Source organism: Microtus pennsylvanicus, chromosome X (genome assembly GCF_037038515.1).
Source record: "Microtus pennsylvanicus isolate mMicPen1 chromosome X, mMicPen1.hap1, whole genome shotgun sequence".
Lineage (NCBI taxonomy): Eukaryota > Metazoa > Chordata > Mammalia > Rodentia > Cricetidae > Microtus > Microtus pennsylvanicus.
This window is the reverse complement of record NC_134601.1, coordinates 7,719,839-7,737,759: the sequence shown is the minus strand read 5'-3', so window position 1 is coordinate 7,737,759 and position 17,921 is coordinate 7,719,839. Positions and strand designations below refer to the sequence as shown.

The 17,921-nt window shown below is 36.1% G+C and overlaps 1 protein-coding gene across 6 annotated transcripts in view; it reads left to right on the top strand.

The window, feature by feature from the left end:
• Atp11c (ATPase phospholipid transporting 11C (ATP11C blood group)) overlaps nucleotides 1–17,921 on the top strand; it is a 197,462-nt gene that overhangs the window by 76,735 nt on the left and 102,806 nt on the right. For all 6 annotated transcript variants that reach the window (XM_075957078.1, XM_075957075.1, XM_075957076.1 and 3 more), the window contains 4 exons: nucleotides 1,167–1,286; nucleotides 10,304–10,393; nucleotides 14,052–14,132; nucleotides 15,993–16,100. In XM_075957078.1, coding sequence (XP_075813193.1) covers nucleotides 1,167–1,286; nucleotides 10,304–10,393; nucleotides 14,052–14,132; nucleotides 15,993–16,100 — 399 coding nt within the window. The remainder of the gene's footprint in view (nucleotides 1–1,166; nucleotides 1,287–10,303; nucleotides 10,394–14,051; nucleotides 14,133–15,992; nucleotides 16,101–17,921) is intronic.

The window sequence follows — 17,921 nt, the reverse complement described above, 5'->3', positions numbered from 1 at the left end:
TTGCTCTAGGATAGGGTCATTTCAGGTTCCCTATCCTCAGCTGCCCAAGGGACTAACTGGGGACATCACCATGGGCTCCTGGGAGCCACTCTAGGGTCAAGTCTCTTGCCAACCCTAAAGTGGCTCCCTTACCTAAGAATTGTGGTTCCGTGCTCCCCTGTCCAACCTTCCTTTATCCCAATCCTCCTGTTTCCCCAAGTGGAAGTGTTCTTATAAAGACAAAGATTCATACGGGTTTTTTTTTTTTTTTGTAGAAAGGTGATTTTTCTATTAATAGGATTTCTGACATGTTTAGAAATAATTTGCATTGTAGTTTCTCTTCTCTGATATGTTTGTTGACAAAAGGTCCTCAGAAGTTGTATAATAAATAAAATATTCCCATTCTAATTTTTTCTAAGTTAGCATGTTGTTGTAAACATAATAGTTGAGCTTCATTTGTACTATGGGTGGAATAATATGGCTGGCACTAACAATACAGGTTTCTTTAGTATGCCCTCTCGAATTTCACTAGCATAAATTGACAGTAAATTGATTAAATTTACCATGTATTTTAGGAGAACCAAAGAATTGCAATTACTTACTCAACTATTCAAATGGGTTCAAGATATCTTTAAACCTTTTTGGGGGGCAATCAGAAAAACCTCTCTTAAGGGAGCCGCAGCATGCTGCCAGCAAGCAAAGCCCAGGTTTTTAAGCGGATTTAGTTGGCCACGTTGGCACCAGAAACTGTATTAATTAAATCACTCTTTGGCCCATTAGCTCTAGCTTCTTATTTTCTATGTCTTACATATTAATTTAACCATTTCTATTAATCTGTGTATCACCACGTGGCTGTGGACCAGCTAAAATTTTAGCATGTCTGTCTCTGACAGTGGCTCTATGGTTTCTCCCTGACTCTGCCTCCTTTCTCCCAGCATTTAGTTTAGTTTTTCCTGCCCAGCTCTGTTCCCCTATAGCTCTGCTATAGGCCCAAATCAGTTCCTTTATTAACCAATAATATTCACAGCATACAGAGGGGAATCCCATTTTATAAGAGATTTGTGGATTTTAATTTCTTGACAAGGTTTTCACCTTTCCCTGCTACTCTGATTCTCCAGAGTTCTAAGCATGGTGAAAACAGAGAAATATGGTGAAAAGCTGACCTTCTCCTTCTTTCTCTTGGTTAGTGCGCTGGAGAAGAGAAACGAGTTGGTACACGCACAGTATTTGTTGGCAATCATCCCATTGCAGGAACAGAAGCTTACAGTGCACAAAGATTTTGTGATAATAGAATAGTCTCCTCTAAGGTAAGTTGTGTTTCTTTTTTAAACTCTCCAGATGCTCATATAAAGTTGCATATTTTTATTTATGCTTCTAAGGAAGCTGGTTCTTTTACATTTGTTTATACACATAGTCATATACTTCTACAAATCATAATACCAACTGTAGTAATTATTCCTCAAAAAATAGTTTAGTTTTTAAAAAGCCTATCATTTTGTCTGGTTATAACTTTTACTCGCCCTCCTTTATGATTCACAGTTCCTGTTGATTGTACATATTACGTTAGGCCTTAAAATGTGCTACAAGTAATTATTATTGTGCTTAGAAGGGATATTTTTCAGTGGTCGAACATTTGCCAACTGACATTTTGCAGATTTGTGGGGGCTTTACTTATGTAAAGCTTTCTGAATTGCCTTTGAAAAGATTAGTCTGTACATGATTTCCGTTCTTTTTAGGATGGTGCTTAGTGACTTTCATTTGTATATCTTCTCTTTCCTAACTTCTGACTTATATTTCTAGCTCCAAAAAAAAGGCCTGTATACTCCTTGACCTATGACCTGTAAAATTTAATCACAATAGCCATCACTTTTGGGCTAATGATCTTATTTCAGTGTGGTATAAGCTAAGAGCAGTGGCCTACATGTTTGAACACCTGCATTTAAATCTTGATAAAATATTCACTAGCTATATCATCTTTGTCAAATTAAAATACAATTTATGAAATGGCTAATACTTCTTATGTAAAAACACTTCTTAAAGCTCTTAGTACCCAGTAGTCATTGCTCTGCTAATATTAATTTACTGGTCTTTATTGCTGGCAGACCAGACAAGATGTTAGGTAGTAGATGACTGGTTTACTATCATCTCTTGTAGCACGGAACAAATTTTGATAATGTTCTTGCTTCCAAATGAAGCTTGGAAAGGGAGAGCTAAAACATTAGTGAAATTTAGTTCAGTGTACACTTGAAGTCAATTTTGAAACCCAAAATCATACCCTTCCTTTAATAATACACCACATTTTGGTATTCAAATATTCCTTTGGTTTCTCCTTTAGGTAATGGCATAATGAAAATTGTTTTTGTTAAAAAATTAATTGTAAAATATAGGCAGAAGCAGACAGATGTCTGCGAGTTCCAGGACAGCCAGGATTGTATTGTATGAGACCTGATCTCTACAGAAAAAGAAAAGATTAATATGTAAAACATAAATGTGAAAACTGAGTAGCCCACTGAACAGATATGCATGTAGCCATGTAGAACACTGTGATATATCAGATAAAATGTTGATTTTCTTTTACTCTTAAGTCCTGTCACAGAAATTTTATTCTCAGTCAGGGGCTACTTGTGTCTGTGACAGGGTCTCACTGTGTAGCCCTTGCTATCCTGGAACTCATTATGTATGCCTGTAGACCTAGACTGGCCTCACACTCACTGAGATCTGCCTGCCTCTGCTTCCCAAGTGCTGGGATTAAAGGAGTGTATCAATACACCTGGCTAAAGTGTAGATTTTTAATCTCCAGTTTAGGGTAGGAAAAAATGAGGCGCAGAGAAAATAATTCTCTCAAAATATTCCCCTCTTAGACTTGGATAGGAAGTTAAAATCATTTAACTTGGACCTTAATTCTCTTATCCATAAAATAGGCCTATTGAATTGTTCATTTCATGAGATTGTAGTGAGGATGAAAAGAAATGATACACAGAAAACATTTACCCCTATGTTTGGAAGTGTTAACACGTAGTAAATGTTATGTCTTCTTATATTATTTGTGTTCATGGGATTATTCCAGTACATTACTGTTGATGTTTTTGGACTCTTGTGATTTGAATGTATAGGGAGAGTCCTTTTTTGGTAGAGGGCCTTTGGATCTACTCTGGAGAAACTTAACAATTTTATAATTGGAATTTGTCTTCCTCACATTACCTTTTGGTTCCATATATTTGTACCATACTCTTTGAATTGAATAAATACAGTTTATAAACTATGCTAGCTGTCTTCCAACTCTGTAGCAAGTGTTACTTTCCTTTCTCTACTTTGTCATAAAAATAACACTTGTTTTTGGTGCTTTTTTTCATTACAAATAACCCCCTGTAGAGCCAATGTATCAGGAAATAAATGTTAATACAGGGAGCACTGAAGAAAACACTTTGACCTTTAAATTTTATTTACTTATAAAATCAGTGTCTACTTTTTTTTCTGGGAACACAAATATTTTCTTAGAAAAGAAATGTCCCTTGAGGTGTTAGTAATTTAAAGTACTCTGTGGAGAGTTTTGGTTATCACCAGAATTTTGTAGCTGACGCAAAATTGGAAATTCCCTTGCTTAACAAAAAGAACATTAATTGCACTGTTATTGTTCTTTAGGGCTTTTTTTTTTACTTTGTTTTTGATTTTTTGGTTGTTGTTTGGTTTGTTTGTTTGTTTGTTTGTTTTACAATTTCTGAGCTTTGGAGTACCATCAGTGAAATAATCAGTGAGTTATGCATAGTTGATTTAGAAAGTTAAACTTGACTCAAATCAGAGTTTTAGGTCTAAATTTACATTATCGTTTTTCCCTTATTTAAAAAACTGAATTGAGAAAAAAAGAAGAAGAAAATTGAATTGAGACCTGTAAAATGGCTCAGTGTACCTGTAAGGCATCTACTACCAAACCTGATGGCCTGGGATTCAGTCTTTGGGACCTACACTGACTCCCATCAGTAGTCCCCTGACCTCCACATGCACACTGTGGCACACATGTGTGTTCTCTTGCATACACATACGACAAATAAACCAGATTCATCAATAGTGCAATTTATTAATACTGAGAGGATTTCTTTCTTTCAGTTGTGTCTGACACACTGAAAATAACCTGTAAATTTTACTAATTTCTGATTTAGTTTTAGTCAGCAACTTTATTGCTTTTGAGAGGTTCCGAATTTTCAGTGGATAGAACAGTGTGATAAGTAAAATTTCTGTGTGGCATTGTTAGTAAAAATGAAGGTAGATTGCAAAGCTCAAAATTCCATTTAATGCCAACATAAAGAGAAATTGATAATAACTTGAGAATAGTAATGTAGCAAAGTGAACAGTTACCAATATAGAACTTACTATATAAAATTAGTCTTGCTTTTTTATTCTACTGCATCCATATGTATCTAGTAGTTAGAGAAGGTTATGTTCTTTGTGTAGTTCAGCTTGCTGATAACTTTATTGGTTAATTTTTAAATAGTTACTATTTCATTTTTACCCATGTCCCTGTTCCTTTTGGTTGTTTGTTTGCTTTTGACAAGGTTTTGTTATTTTGCCAAAATTGGCTTTTGTATGTAGTCCAGGCTGTCCTTGAACTCCTGGCAATCCTCCTACCTTACCTTCCTGAGTGTTAAGATTACAGACATGTGCTGCCCCATCTAACTTGGTTTCCACTTTGCTGTTCCTATATAGAAACATTAGAACACATTACTTAGAGCTTTATCCTTAGAATTCTTAGTGCTAAGTAAAAAGCTTGGTGAACTTGATGTAAAAACAGCTTTTTTTCTCCTCTCATCTCTGGTGCTTGGAATCAAGCATAAAACCACATTCATGTTGGATAATCACTTTGTCACTGAGCTATACATACCCCATACTCCAGACCCAATCAAGTAAAGCTCAAAGCCTTTAATCTATTAGTTCGTTTTCATTTCAACATTTGGAGATTTATTTGATGGAAAAATTTGGTTTTAAATTCTTTTAGATAATAGATACTTGAGGCAGTAACATAACTTTATCATATAGTATCAGTTTTAGAACCCATATGTATATACCAACTTCAAAATAAGTGAAAAATACTCTATAGAAACTACTTGCAGGTCTAAGGAGATGGCTCAACAGTTAAGAACACTGGCTCTTTTTCAAGAGGTCCTGAGTTCAATTCCCCCACCACCCAAATAACAGCTCACAGCTGTCTCTCACTGTAGTTACATTTGACAGTAGTCCCCTGGGTTCTAATTCCCTCTTCTGGTATACATACATGCAGACAAAACACCCATATACACAAAATAATGCCTAAATAAATGTAAAAAAATTAAAAACAAGCTAACACCTAAGTGGCTGGGTATACCTGCGAGGTATTTTAGCCCACTTGTGGTAGTGCATGCCTTTAATTCCAGCACTCAGGAGGCAGAGGCAGGGAGATTTCTGTCAGAACGAATTTCAGGACAGCCAAAACAAAACAAAATTTGCAGTGCTGGTATTTCTGTGTAGCAACAGTTGAACATGTTCTTAAATATTTAGTCTGACTTTTAGCTTTATCGTTCCTTGCTAAAATATTCTAGTGGGGGATTGGAGAGATAGCTCAACAGTTAAGAGCACTTTCTCTTCCTAACACCAACATGGAGGCTACCAACTTTCTGTAACTCCAGTTCCAGGGGTCTCAAATGTCTCTTCTGGCCTCGATAGGCACCACACACACACACATATACAGGCAAAAAATACCTATATACATAAAATATAAGTAAATTATTTCTAAAATTAGTGTAAGGATTCATTCGCTCAATCTTCTAGGCAAGAACTTAGGATAGAAAAATCTGTTTTCATCACTGTATTTAAAATAACTCATATTTGCATTTTCTTCCTGTGATTGGCATTGTTTTTGGTTTGTAACCACAGACCAAGTCTGAGAGTCCAGTTTTAAGATAAACAATTAAATTTTAATAACTTCATGTATATATCTACAGTTCCACTTTTATTCTAATTAGAAAGCTCTTTTAAAAGAATTCTCTTAATCTGTGTTAAAGTATTGGTTTTAATGTATAGAATAAATAATTGTATCCTAATTTGCCTTTTAATTCAGTCAGTGATTTAAATGGTCAGTGCACAAATTTTACTCATCATTTCTTGATTTAAAAGTCTCAGTGGTGGCTTGACAAGTGTAGTCCTAGGACTTGATAGGCCAAAGCAGGAGGATTGCCCTGACTTTGAGGTCAGCATGGGGCTGTATGTAGTACGAGACCCTGCCTGAAACAAACATCATGTGTTTCTTGCCAGGCACCATGCCTAGAGCTTATAGTAAGATAAGTTACAACACCCTGAGGTTCATGCCCTGATGAAGGAAAGAAGAGCAATAGTTTCCAATGAGAGAACCAGCCAAAGTTCTTAAGAAAATAGTCAGTCTGGCTAAGTAAAACAACAGTAGTGGGGCAAAGAATACATGTTCTTGAGTGTTGTAGCTATGTAAAGCCCTGATTTGAATCCTTAGCATTGCAAAACAACAGCAGTAGCCTAACAGGACTAGATCACAAAAAGGTTCCCTTTGATCTGTTAATATTTCCCCAATAAGGACATTTAAGTGGTCTTAATGCTTATCTGGTTTTTTTTTTTATGTTTAGTTTGAGAACAGAAGGTTAGTGTCCTGGTTCACCTATTAGCAGTTTATTAGAGTTCAGCTTTTATTTATTTATTTATTTACTTGAAATCGATATGGCAGTTAAATGCTGGTTTTGGATTATAATGGTTTCAAAGCAACTCTATCAGTGGTTTTAAATGCTTATTTTTTATCATAAGCAAATTTGAGAATATCATGAAAAATGTGAATTCTTTCAAATAATAGACATTTCAGACAGCACTTAATTTTTTCACATTTTATTATTTTTTTAAAAAAAGAAAGCAAACTATTCTTTTCATTTTACGTACCAATCCCAGTCTCCCTTCTCACCTTCCATCCCCTCTACCTCCCCCCATCTCACCCTCCCCCAATCCACTCCTCAAAGAGGGTAAGACACATTGCTTTGGGGAAAGTCCAAGACCCTCCCTACTATTTCTAGGCCGAGCAAGGTATCCATCCAAAGAGAATGGGTTCCCAAATAGCCAGTACATACAGTAGGGACAAATCCTGGTGCCACTGCCAGTGGCCCCTCAGTCTGCCCCAGCCATGCAACTGTCACCCACATTCAGAGGATCTAGTTTGGTCCTATGCTTGTTTCTTACCTGTCCAGCTGGAGTTGTGAGCTCCCATTAGCTAAGGTAAAGTGTTTCAGAGATAGCACTTAATTTTATGGTTGGTTGATTGGTTTGTGGCAGAGTCTCATTATGTAGCGCAAGCAGACCTGAAAACCCAAAGTAATCCGGCTGTATCTGTCCGTCAGTGCTAGGCTTAAAGGTGTCCCTGGCATTTCTTCATTTACTTTTTAAAAAAGATTTATTTTATGAATGTTTTGCCTGTGTGTATGCATGTAATTGTGTGTGTGTGTGTGTGTGTGTGTGTGTGTGTGTGTGTGTGTGTGTGTGTACTACATGCATGTTTGGTGCCTTCTGATGGTCAGAGGGGAATATAAGATGGTTATGAGCCATTATGTGGGTGCTGGGAAATGAACCCTGTTCATATGTAAGAACAGGTGCTCTTAACCACTAAGCCATGTACCACTTCCCTGGTCCTCTCTAAGGTACTCTTTTGACCTCAGATTTATTCTCCCTGTTGACTGTTGATTGTTATCTTAGTTTCTATTACTGTGATAAAACACCATGACTGTTGCAACTTTGCTGGGGTGGGGGTGGAATAGGATTTACTTTACCTTATAGTTTATTATCATGAAGGGAAGTTAGGACAGAAACTCAAGGCATGAACCTGGAGGTACAAATTGAAGACCTTGAAGGATTGCTGCTTACTGGCTTGTCCTTCCTGGCTTGCTCAGTTTGCTTTCTTATACACCCTAGTACCAGCTGCCCTGGGAGGGCACTACCCTTAGGCTTGCTTAAAGGTCATTCTTATGGGGGCATTTTCTCACTTGCAGTTCCCTCTTGTCAGGTGACTCAAGCTTGTGTCAAGTTGACATTTTTTTTTCCGAGACAGGGTTTCTCTGTGTAGCTTTGGTGCCTGTCCTGAAACTCACTCTGTAGACCAGGATGTCCTCAAACTCACAGAGATCCGACTGCGTCTACCTCCCTAGTGCTAGGATCAAAGGCGTGCACCAACATTGTCTGGCCAGCCCAGTTCTACTGTAACTGCTTGCCTCCATTTGTCTTCTTTCTCTTGAGATTCTCTAAACTTTGAGAGCACCTACGCCTTTTTTAAAGGAGATGTTAGAGGCCAACAAGATGGCTCAGGCAGTAAAAGGACTTGCCATGTAAGCCTGACAACTGGAATATGATGCCTGGGACCCACATAAAGATTTGGAAGGAGAGAGATCCTGCCACAAAATTATCGTCTGACCTTCACATGCACACCATAACTCATTCACTCCCCACCCACAAAATAAATACATAAAATGGTTTAAAATTAATTGAACCTGAGTCCTCTGCAAGAGTAGCCAGTGCTCTTAACTGCTAAATTATCTCTCCAGGCTCAATAATTTTTTTCTTGACACACCTATTCTGCTTTCCCTTAAAATTATTATTCACTATTGAACTGCTGATGAAATTTTGGATGAGCCAAAGGCTAACTCATATCTCTAAAACAAATGAATAACAAAGTTTCCTAGAATCAATAGGGAAAAGCCTAAACACTGTGGCGCATACCTATAATCCCAATATTTGGGAAGTTGAGGTAGAAAGCATTCGTTACTATAAAAAACATTAAATACTAGCTTTTCTGAAAACACTGTAAAAAATTTGTTTACCATCAAAGAGTTCCAGTAAATTTATCTTCTCTCATGGTGTAAAACCTTTTTGCAAATGTTTTAATCTCCTAACCTAACAGGGTAAAACTTTTATTAGCTGAGTTGCAACTTATTTAATTAAACTTCATTTAAATGAGCCATTTACAAAAGATTATGAGGTCAAACCCCAACCAATGGGAAAAACACAGTCACCACTTGTATTAAAATAAAAACCAAGTGAATTTGCCATCCTGGTGTGCCTATGCCTGCTCTTCCATTTTCTTTTCTAATGAGTAGCTCATTTTTCTGATCAAAAGTAAAGTTTTACTTTGTCAAGACACTAATTGGAGTAATGATTTCTTCTTTAAAGCTCTGAACTTATTTTTAACAATTACTATAAGTTGTAAATGTGTCTGTGTTTTCAATAAGGTTTTTCTCTGAATAGGCAATGATTTCTATAGAAGTAAGTTGTTCAGTTGTCTTCCCTACTATTCATTCTAACAATTCCTGCGAGAGATAAAAGTTATTTGAATGAGTGAATGAGTATATTAATTCTTTTGGCTAGGTCTAATCACTGGATTTAGATCATTGTCAGAGATAAAATTTTGTCTCTACTAGTACCGCCTATCTTCATGACAGCTGAGACTGTGTTCATAAATGAAAAGGAACACACACAATCTGAGTGCATACATAAGATGTAATTTATTAATGCCGTAAGCTTAATGACTGGATCATTTAAAAATCAACAGATGTAATACATACCATAATATAGAAGACTTGAAACCAGAATTTAAAAAAAAAAACCTTTGAAGGTAAAAGGCTAAATTTACACTTGGAAAGACTCTATTTTGATAAATTGCATATCATGATATCCATTGATAAAGGACTGGAAAGCTAAAGTCTCAGAACATGACAGAGTGTATGGAAATTTACTGCTAATAGTCTTAGTTTTTAAAATTTATTTTAAACAATTTTATGTATTTATTTTGTGGGTGGGGAGTGAATGAGTTATGGTGTGCATGTGAAGGTCAGACGATAATTTTGTGGCAGGATCTCTCTCCTTCCAAATCTTTATGTGGGTCCCAGGCATCATATTCCAGTTGTCAGGCTTACATGGCAAGTCCTTTTACTGCCTGAGCCATCTTGTTGGCCTCTAACATCTCCTTTAAACAAGGCTTAGGTGCTCTCAAAGTTCAGAGAATCTCAAGAGAGAGAGAGAAGACAAATGAATACATGTAATATAATATGAGAGCATATAGCAAAGAATCCGTTTTATGTTGGGTTGGAGAAATTAAAAATGTAGCACTTAGTTGGCCAATGAAATTTTCAGTGAAACTTCATTTCTGGAAAAAAAAGTATTCTATACCTCTAAATATATTCCAGTGTAACATAAGGGTGTGTTTTCAATTGTTAGATATACTAAATACTACTTTATATTATAATAAGATTTTTCAAGTTTCTTTTCTAATAATACTTCTTGTTCAACTTTTTTATAGTATACACTTTGGAATTTCCTCCCAAAGAATTTGTTTGAACAGTTTAGAAGAATTGCAAATTTTTATTTTCTCATCATTTTCCTTGTACAGGTAAGAACTCCATGAAAACAACATGGATAAATTTGGTTGTTTCAAACAATTTGTAATCTTAAGTTGTCCTGTGACTTAAAAATATTTGATTATTATTTTTAAGTAGAAATGTAATTGCACTTCAAGAATTGTGTGATGGTATAGGTTTCTAAAGCTGTCTTAGAAATGAGATTTAATTTTTCATGGATTTCATATCTTTATCTTAAATGTATATTGTATAACATCTTAATGATTGTTTATATATCAAAATTTTAAATAGTTTAAACTAACAGTTTTACTTTTTAACACCAGGCTTTTTGTGGTAGGAGAGGAAATGGTTTATTCATCTTAAACTTCCATATCACTGTTTTTTTTTTTTAAGAGTAGAAATTTATTTATTTATTTATTTATTTATTTATTAAAGATTTCTGTCTCTTCCCCGCCACCGCCTCCCATTTCCCTCCCCTCCCCCAATTAAGTCCCCCCACTCAGCCCGAAAAGCAATCAGGGTTCCCTGTCCTGTGGGAAGTCCAAGGACCACCCACCTTCATGCAGGTCTAGTAAGTTGAGCATCCAAACTGCCTAGGCTCCCACAAAGCCAGTGCGTGCAGTAGGATCAGAAACCCATTGCCATTGTTCTTGAGTTCTCAGGAGCCCTCATTGTCCGCTATGTTCAGAGAGTCCGGTTTTATCCCAGGCTTTTCCAGACCCAGGCCAACTGGTCTTGGTGAGTTCCCAGTAGAACATCCCCATTTTCTCACTGTTCATTACTAAAGAATGTCACTACAGGAACTCAAGCAGGACAGGAGCTTGGAGGCAGGAACTGATGCAGAGGCCGTGGATGAGGGTTGATTAGTGACTTGTGTCCCCTGTCTTACTCAGCCTGCTTTCTTATAGAACTCAGAACCACAGGTCTAGGGATGGCACCACCCACAATGGTCTGGGCCCTTACCTATTGATCACTGATTAAGAAAATGCCTTATAGCTGGATCTTATGGAGGCATTTTCTCAATTGGGGCTCTCTCCTCTGATGACTCTAGCTTGTGTCAAGTTGACATAAAATCAGCCAGTATACAGTCCTATCTCAGCTTCCCAAATATTGGGATTATAGGTATGTGCCACCATGCCTAGGCTTTCCCCCATTGATTCTAGGAATCTTTGTTATTATTTTGTTTTAGAGATAAGAGTTAGCCTTTACCTCGTCATAGTGAATAATTTTAAGGTAAAGCAGAATAGGTGTATCAAAAAAGATATTGAGGCTGGAGAAATAGTGCAACAATGAAGAGCACTGGCTACTCTTGCAGAGGACCCAGGTTCAATCCCTGTACCCATGTGATGGCTCAGAACCATCTGTAGCTCCAGATTAAACACTAGTTTTAGTCTATTTGAACACTCTACTTTTCTTCCTTTTTACACCTTTCTATGTGCCTTACTCACTTACTTCCTTGAAGTTTGAAAGTAGTAAATCTATCTGCTTTTCAGTGTTCCTTTTACCGTTCAGTATTTTAGATTTTAATCATTTTAAATCATGGCTTACATCTTTATGTATATAGTTTATTAGAGTTTTTCCTTCACTTACTACTTTTTTTTATTGAGAAAAGGAAAAAAAAAGTATCCGCTTCCTCCCAGCCTCCCATTTACCTCCCCCTCCTCCCACCCTTCTCCCCCTCCCCCAAACTCCTCTCCCCCTCCCTCTCCAGTCCATAGAGCAGTCAGGGTTCCCTGCCCTGTGGAAAGTCCAAGGTCCGCCCCCCTCCGTCCATGTCTAGGAAGGTGAACAACCAAACTGGCTAGGCTCCCACAAAGCCAGAACATGAAGTAGGGTCAAAACCCCGTGCCAGTGTCCTTGGCTTCTCATCAGCCCTCATTGTTTGCCATGTTCAGAGAGTCCGGTTTTATCCCATGCTTTTTCAGTCACAGTCCAGCTGGCCTTGGTGAGCTCCCAATAGATCAGCCCCCTTGTCTCAGTGGGTGGGTGCACCCCTCGTGGTCATGACTTCCTTGCTCATCTTCTCCTTCCTTCACTCCTTATTGGGACCTTGGGAGCTCAGACCAGTGCTCCAGTGTGGGAGGGGGGGACTTGGGGAAACTTCACTTACTACTTTAATGATAACACCCTCCTCATCTTTTTAAATGAAGCAGAAAAATGCCAGTGAGTTAATGTTGAGTGCTTTTGTTTGTATACACTGAGGCTTTTGCCTAATGGTATTATAATTTAGTTTAGGCCTCCTGTTTAAAAGCAGTTTGGGACAGACTATAGAAAGAGTAAACTGCCATAGTGAATGATGAAATTTTTAGAAAGCACTCATATCCATGGTTAGATGTCTTAGAAGCAGAAAGTACACCATGGATTCTATTGGCAAGAATCATTCAGTTGATTAAAGAGTGCATTTAATTTAGTTAAGCAACTATATGCTGACTACCTACAGTTTGTTGTACAGTAGTCCCGAACAAAATATGATGATCAAAATACTGAGTTTTTTCTACCCTTAAGGAATTTATATTAAGGTCTCGAAGAGTTGTATATTCACTTAACTCAAAAGATTGAAAGGGCTTCAAAAGTAGGTGATAACTGAACTGATCTTTGAAGGATTAGAAGAGGTTTCCATGGCAGAGAATGCTACAACCAGCATTCCACAAATAGAAAAGAGATTGTGTAAAGTCATACATGTTTAAAGGTCTAAAAGTCTTAACATCTACATTTCTTTTTGTCAGGGGATGATAGTGAGATTTGAGGACAGATTGTAACTACGAACCCACCCCCTGATAATCTAGTTCTACTTCCATGTTTCTTATTTTTGTGAATAACAGCAACATTCACCCAGGCATGTTAATCCAACACTTGCAAGATATCTGCAATCAATAGTTATAGCTCATTACTTACCAGTCCTGCCATTTTTTGTTCCTGAATATCTTCAGTGTTTCTTTTCACATCTCTTACTTCTACCCTGATCCAAGACATCATCTTTCACTTGGATTACAGCAGTAGCCTCCCAAGTAGTCTCCTGTCCTCCACTCTTATTCTCTTCTAGTCTTTTTTTTTCACAAAGCATTGAGAATAAATTTTTGTGTTACCTTTTCCTGTGTAAAATCTTCAAAGATCCCCTACTGTGGAATGAATAGTCACAAGTCAACAGCTTTCCCTGGACTCATCAATGTGACATTTTGGGGGGCATTTTTTTAATTTTTGTTTTGTTTACTTGTTGTACATGTGTCACTTTTCCTTTTAGAAGACCTTGTATATATTGTTCATTGTACTTGAAAACTTTCTTTGAGATAGTTAACTCATAGCTATCCTTATAGATCTCAGCATCTATACATTGGTTTTAATGTCTTATTTTCCTTGTAAGCTTTCAGCTCTGTGAAAGCAAACACTTCTCTATCTTTTTAAAGCAAGATTTCTAGCAGCTGAATGGTAGCAGTACAGGGCGCTGGCAGAATGCTTTTCAGCCATTAGCTGATAAACCAGTATGCATATTTCAATAAAAGAGATCATCTAACCTTGGATGAAAACTAGTTCTGAATTTTCTTAAATTGACTTGTATATATTGTTTGGTTGTAATTAAAATTAGTATTCATCTCACTAATAGAATATATTTTGTTTGAAATATTTGAAACATGTAAATGCTACAAATGAGTTAATAGCTAATTTTATTTTCAATTTAATTTCTTTACCTAGGTCACAGTAGACACACCAACCAGCCCAGTTACCAGTGGACTTCCACTTTTCTTTGTTATAACTGTTACAGCAATCAAGCAGGTAAGTTTCTTACTTAAACTATGCCTGTTCTTTAATGCAAGCTGGTGTAAATTCTCTAATTTATTTTCTCTTTTCTTTTTCAATATCTATGTTTATGTGGTATAAGCATAATGAACAAGTAGACAGTTCAACTCAGTAGGGAAGCAGAGAGTGGATTTTTACTGTTCATTATTCTGATGTGATATGTCTTGGAATTTCCCATTCCAATGAATTTTAGTTGTTGTTGGTTGTAGCCTAGAAGTTAAGAACACAAATACTTGAATTTCTTTATTATCAGTAATACTGTTGAGGAGGGTGATGGGTAGGGGAGACTTCTATCCTTCTTGTCAAAACTGGCAAGCTGCCACAGATTATGATGTGATTGTCTTTTGAAGTATTTTGAACATTTTATGTGTTAGTACCTTTAAAACTGTCCAAATGAAATTGAAAATTTTAACAGCAAACTTTAAGTGAGGAGTGGGTTAACTGTATAGGAACAGACCGCAGACTATGCTTATTTGCAAACATTTTAGATAGTACCTATCAATATGCTTTTTGAAAGTACCTTAAGGTAACTGATAGATTGAAGGAACAAGGTTACCTTTCCTATTGGGGTTATCTGATCGTCTGTCTTGCCTACTAGGGATTTTACAAATTGTTTTTTCATGTATTTCATTGCTAAATAAAGACTTGGAATGTTCTTTCCCTCTGGCTATCTAGATTATTATTTTCCTTACTGTCATAAATTTTTAGTTCTAAGAATAGCATTTACGGTTTTCAGAGGGCTTTACTGATTCATTCTACTCCCACTACTAGTTCATGTTATACCCTTCCTTTCTTTATTAGTATCAGAGAATGTACCCTATGAAATGATAACCTAGGGTTTTCATAAAGAGGGATAGAATAGGAATGAAGAGGAAAAAAACGGAGAGGGGAGGAAAAGCTATCAAGAGACTACTTTTCAGATGCAGTTGAAAAGGCACAGATATTACAATGAGGGAAAAAAGCATTGAATATAAAAGAAGGTGGTCATGTTCAAATGAGCATCCTGCTTCCTTAGCTCTTTTAGTTTAAATCTATTCCACAAGAAAAGCTCAGAGGAAAGTGAACCATTAAAGCTCTGATTATTTTTTTTAATTCTAAAAGCAAACACCAGTTTCTATTTTCTTTAATCATTAAGTCAGTGGAGAATTTTAATTATTATCTCCACGATACATAAAATCTCTCATAAAACAAATTTCAAATTTTCCCACTTTCTGCATGAGAAGAATTACATTTCTAAGTGATTAGGTTTATCATAAAATAAAATGTCAGAACAATTATCTTTTCAAATTGAAAGTAGGAAGATATGCTAGAGAGACGACTCAGTACTTAAGAGCCCTGGCTTCTCTTACAGAGGACTCAGGTTCTATTCCCAGATCCCACATCGTGACACAGGACCATTTATAACTCCAATTTTAGGGGATCTGATATCCTGTTCTTGCCTCCCCAGGTACTGTACACTCATGGTGCATAGGTATATATGAAAAAATACCAACACACACAAAATAAAATGAACAAATAAGTCTTCCTGGCAAAGTAGAATTATAATGTTCCTTAATTCTTCAGGCATATATTGAGGAAAACATAGGTATTCATTAGAGCACTGCAGGAACAAATAATAGATTTTCACAATGAAGAATGTTAACACTCTAATACCTGTTTTGCCTTTAACATATATCTTATTAAGGAACCTTATACTACAGTAAAGATATATGCCTAAGAAGTATGTTTAAAGTATGCTTCAAATTTTGAAATAATGTGTTCATCATTGTGTCTGTGGCATTCTGTGTTGAAATTAACATTATAAAGTTATAAATATAATTTTTATTATCTTTATAGGGATATGAAGATTGGCTTAGACACAGAGCTGATAATGAAGTTAACAAAAGCACTGTTTACATTATTGAAAATGCAAAACGAGTGAGAAAAGAAAGTGAAAAAATCAAGGTACTGTTTTACTACATCACTCCTTTTAAAGCTACTCTTAATGGTGCATATGTGTATGCACATGCACATGTGCTTGCATGTTTATGTGTGTATATACATATATGCCATGGAATATGTGTGGAGTTCAGAGGACAAGTTTCTGGAGTCGGTTCCCCCCCTTCTGATATGAATTTGTGGTTCAGAATCAGGGCATCAGGCTTACACAGCAAGCACTTTTACCCTCTGAATTTACCCTGGCCCCACTCAGAATAATTGGAATCAGTCTTGTGTGATAAAAATGCACACTTGGAAGTATACAGATCAGGGCAGTAGAGGTGCATGCCTTTAATCCCAGCACTCAGGAGTCAAGAGGCAGGCAGACCTTTGAGTTCAAGGCCAATCTGCTCTACAGAACAAGTTCCAGGACAGTCAGGTCTACACAGAGAAACAGTGTCTCAAAAAAAAAAAGGCTGGGGAAGAAAAGAAACTAAAGGAATCGGTATTATTTGTTTACATTCACAGTGTAACCACCATCACTATTTAGATCACCAGAAAAGGAAATTCCATACTCATTACACATTATTTCTTCTACCTAAGCCCTGTCAGCACTAACCTTTCTCAGTCAGTTTGCGGTTTTAATATTTTACATGATTGAAATAATCCATAATTCATTACATGAACTTTGTGTTTTTCATCTTTCAGAATATTTTAAAATCCATTTGTGTTGTAGCATTTATCTATAATTCATTTCTTTTGATGATAGCATATTCTATGTGTATACCACATTTTCTTTATTTACTAGCTAATGTTTCTTCTGTGGGTGGATATAGATGTTGCTGCTATGAACATTCAAGGACAAGTTTTTCTTTGATTATCAGTTTTCAATTCTTTTAAATATATGCCTCGGTTGAGTCTGCTAGTCTTGTGACAATTTTAATGAACTCCATAACTGTTTTTACACAGAGAGTGTACTGTTTATATTTACAGAGCAAGGTGGTATTTATATTTTATTCAAATTAGTCATAGTTTGCTGCTTCTACCAAATCAGATCCCTGCCAGATGACATTTAGATTTTATCATATCAAACTTTTTTGATTGTCAGTAGATTTTTTTTTAAATAGTAAACTTTGTTGTTTAGAACAGGTTTGTATTCACAGCAAAACCTAACAAAGTATAGCTATATAGCCTTGTTCTGCCACGCACTACCCTTTTCTATTGTAAGCATCAGTAAACCTTCTTCACCACATAAAATTTAGTTACAGTAGTGTTCACGCTTAGTGCTATCCATTCTAGGAGGTTTGATAAATGTATGGCATGTATTTAACATTGTAACATCATATAGGATAATTTCCCTGTCTCTAAAAATCTATGTTCTGACTCATTATTCTTCATTCTCCCTTAATTTCTGCAGTCAGTGGTCCTATTACTACTACAGGTTTTTGCATTTTTCAGAGGATTATATTGTAGAAACCATACCATATGTGACCATTTTTTAAAAAGATTAACTTCTTTAACTTAATATACATTTAAGTTGCCTCCATGTTTTATCATGGCTTAATAGCTCATTTCTTTGTAGTGATGAGTAATAATAATTTTTCTGTATTTACCAGTTTACTTCTAGAGAAGGTAGATATTTTACTGCTTCCGATTTTTATCAAATGTGAATAAAGTTTCTACAAACATTCAAATATAGGTTTTTCTGTGGATATAAGTTTTCACTTCATAAGATGTAATATTTTCATATGGATATTAATAGTGTATGTTTTTTGAAATGGGCCTTTCTCTGCTTCCATCAGATCTTTAGTGTTTGGTATTTGGATCAGTCTTGTCAGGAGTTGGGTT